Source organism: Propithecus coquereli, unplaced genomic scaffold (genome assembly GCF_000956105.1).
Source record: "Propithecus coquereli isolate 6110/MARCELLA unplaced genomic scaffold, Pcoq_1.0 Scaffold1, whole genome shotgun sequence".
Taxonomy (NCBI): domain Eukaryota; kingdom Metazoa; phylum Chordata; class Mammalia; order Primates; family Indriidae; genus Propithecus; species Propithecus coquereli.
Window position 1 is genome coordinate 28,918,406 of NW_012133857.1, and position 1,721 is coordinate 28,920,126.

Genomic DNA, 1,721 nt, shown 5'->3' on the forward strand with positions numbered 1-1,721 from the left:
GAAGTTATAAGGAATGATAAAATGCAAATGATAAAATTACCATGCACAGTAAATGGTGTCTCACTTGCGTGCTGGGTATTCTCATATGCACAGGTGGATTTGCAGCTGCAGTGACCACGCCTTTGGATGTGGCAAAGACAAGAATCATGTTGGCAAAGGTAAGAGGCAAAATAACGTAATAGCGACACAGCAAATGCTTGTCTGTCAGCGCTAGGACTTATGGGCATATAACATGAATAAAGGTGGTCTAGCACTTACCTGTAATAGCACCTCGAGCTGCCTGTGGAACCTCTAATGAAACCGACACTGATAGACCAATATCCACAGTAATCACCATGACCGATGTCTATATGCATCTAACCATTTCAAAATCATTTTCACCTACATTATGTAAGCAAGTAGAGCTGATAGGACCACTGTCTCATCATGCTATTTTCAAATAAACTCTCTTTTTACTGGTAACCAAGCCTAAGGCTTAGAGAGGTTGACTAGCATCGTGCCACGCAGCAAGGTGAGCTATGAGCTCCGAACTTAAGGTCATGCTTGGCCTTAACCAGATGGGTTGAGACAGTTGCCATAACTGTTTTAAAAAAGAATGTTAAGGAGAAAAATTGTATTTTTTTTTTAAAAAAAAAGCTAGACTGAGACTTCAAGGAATGCCATATGTATAGCATACCTGGACCAAAACGTGGAAAAGGAGAACAAATAGGGGCAGATTCTAGTACGTAGTTGACAGGACCAAACCTAAGGATGTTGATCACGTGTCCGAGTGAGCAGGTACTCTTCCCTAAATGTGCTCGTGAGCTATGTAGGCACGTTGCGTAGTTGTACCATTTACACTGGTGACTCCCTGTCCTCCTCAGGCCACCGCATGCTGCGTTCAGTCTTGTTCCTGGTAAACAGTTGTTCGTCGGTAATGTGGGTGGGCTCTGAGAAGCAGCTTCCCCGTGTGGCACGGGCCACAGCTCTGCTTGCCTGCAAGCGTGAGTGTAAGCGCTCCTGGGCGAGCGAGACCAGGTCCTGATTGCCGAGAAACTCCTCGGTCTGTTGGAAACTCTGTCCTGGATGAGGGCGGTGGGCCCCGTGCATCTGGGGCTATCTCAGAGCCAGCTGTACATCGGGGAGCTTCAGAGGATAACAGATGTCTCCTGTGTCTGTTCCCGTAGGCCGGTTCCAGCAACGCTAGTGGGAACGTGCTCTCTGCCCTGCACGGCGTCTGGCGGTCCCAGGGGCTGACAGGGTAAGGACAAGAGGATGCTCCGCTGCCTTGCCCCCTCTCCTCCAGCTCTTCCTACTTTAGCCTGACCTTTCCTTCCTTCTGCTTGTGTTCTGGTTAGGGTCTCTCTTTATATTGTACAAAACGTATTCGATGTTGCGTATGTGAACATAACACAGCACGTAGTCTAATCAATGCCATGTTCCAAGCCAGGCCTTCTCAGCCTTGTCCATCTTGATGTTAGGCGACATTCATATGTGTGGCCCTTGCCAGGGTCTGGGCTGTGGCCGTGATAAAATAGGCTCTGGTTACAGAGAGTGGGAATGCAAGCGAGTGAGGCTCACATTAGAAGAGAGCACTTGTGGTTTGGGTACTTTTAACTATCATTGGTAACAAATTACCCGCAACACACCCCGGTGCACCACACCTCCGCGGAGAGTCAGGTGAGAACCATTGTTCTCTGTATTGCTGGCTGAGTGCCTCAAACGTCTAGCTTCATGTCCTA

At 48.1% G+C, this 1,721-nt stretch overlaps 1 protein-coding gene across 1 annotated transcript in view; it reads left to right on the top strand.

Moving 5' to 3' along the window:
• SLC25A26 (solute carrier family 25 (S-adenosylmethionine carrier), member 26) overlaps positions 1–1,721 on the top strand; it is a 210,961-nt gene that overhangs the window by 196,655 nt on the left and 12,585 nt on the right. The window contains exon 8 of the mRNA XM_012641954.1: positions 1,167–1,240. Coding sequence (XP_012497408.1) covers positions 1,167–1,240 — 74 coding nt within the window. The remainder of the gene's footprint in view (positions 1–1,166; positions 1,241–1,721) is intronic.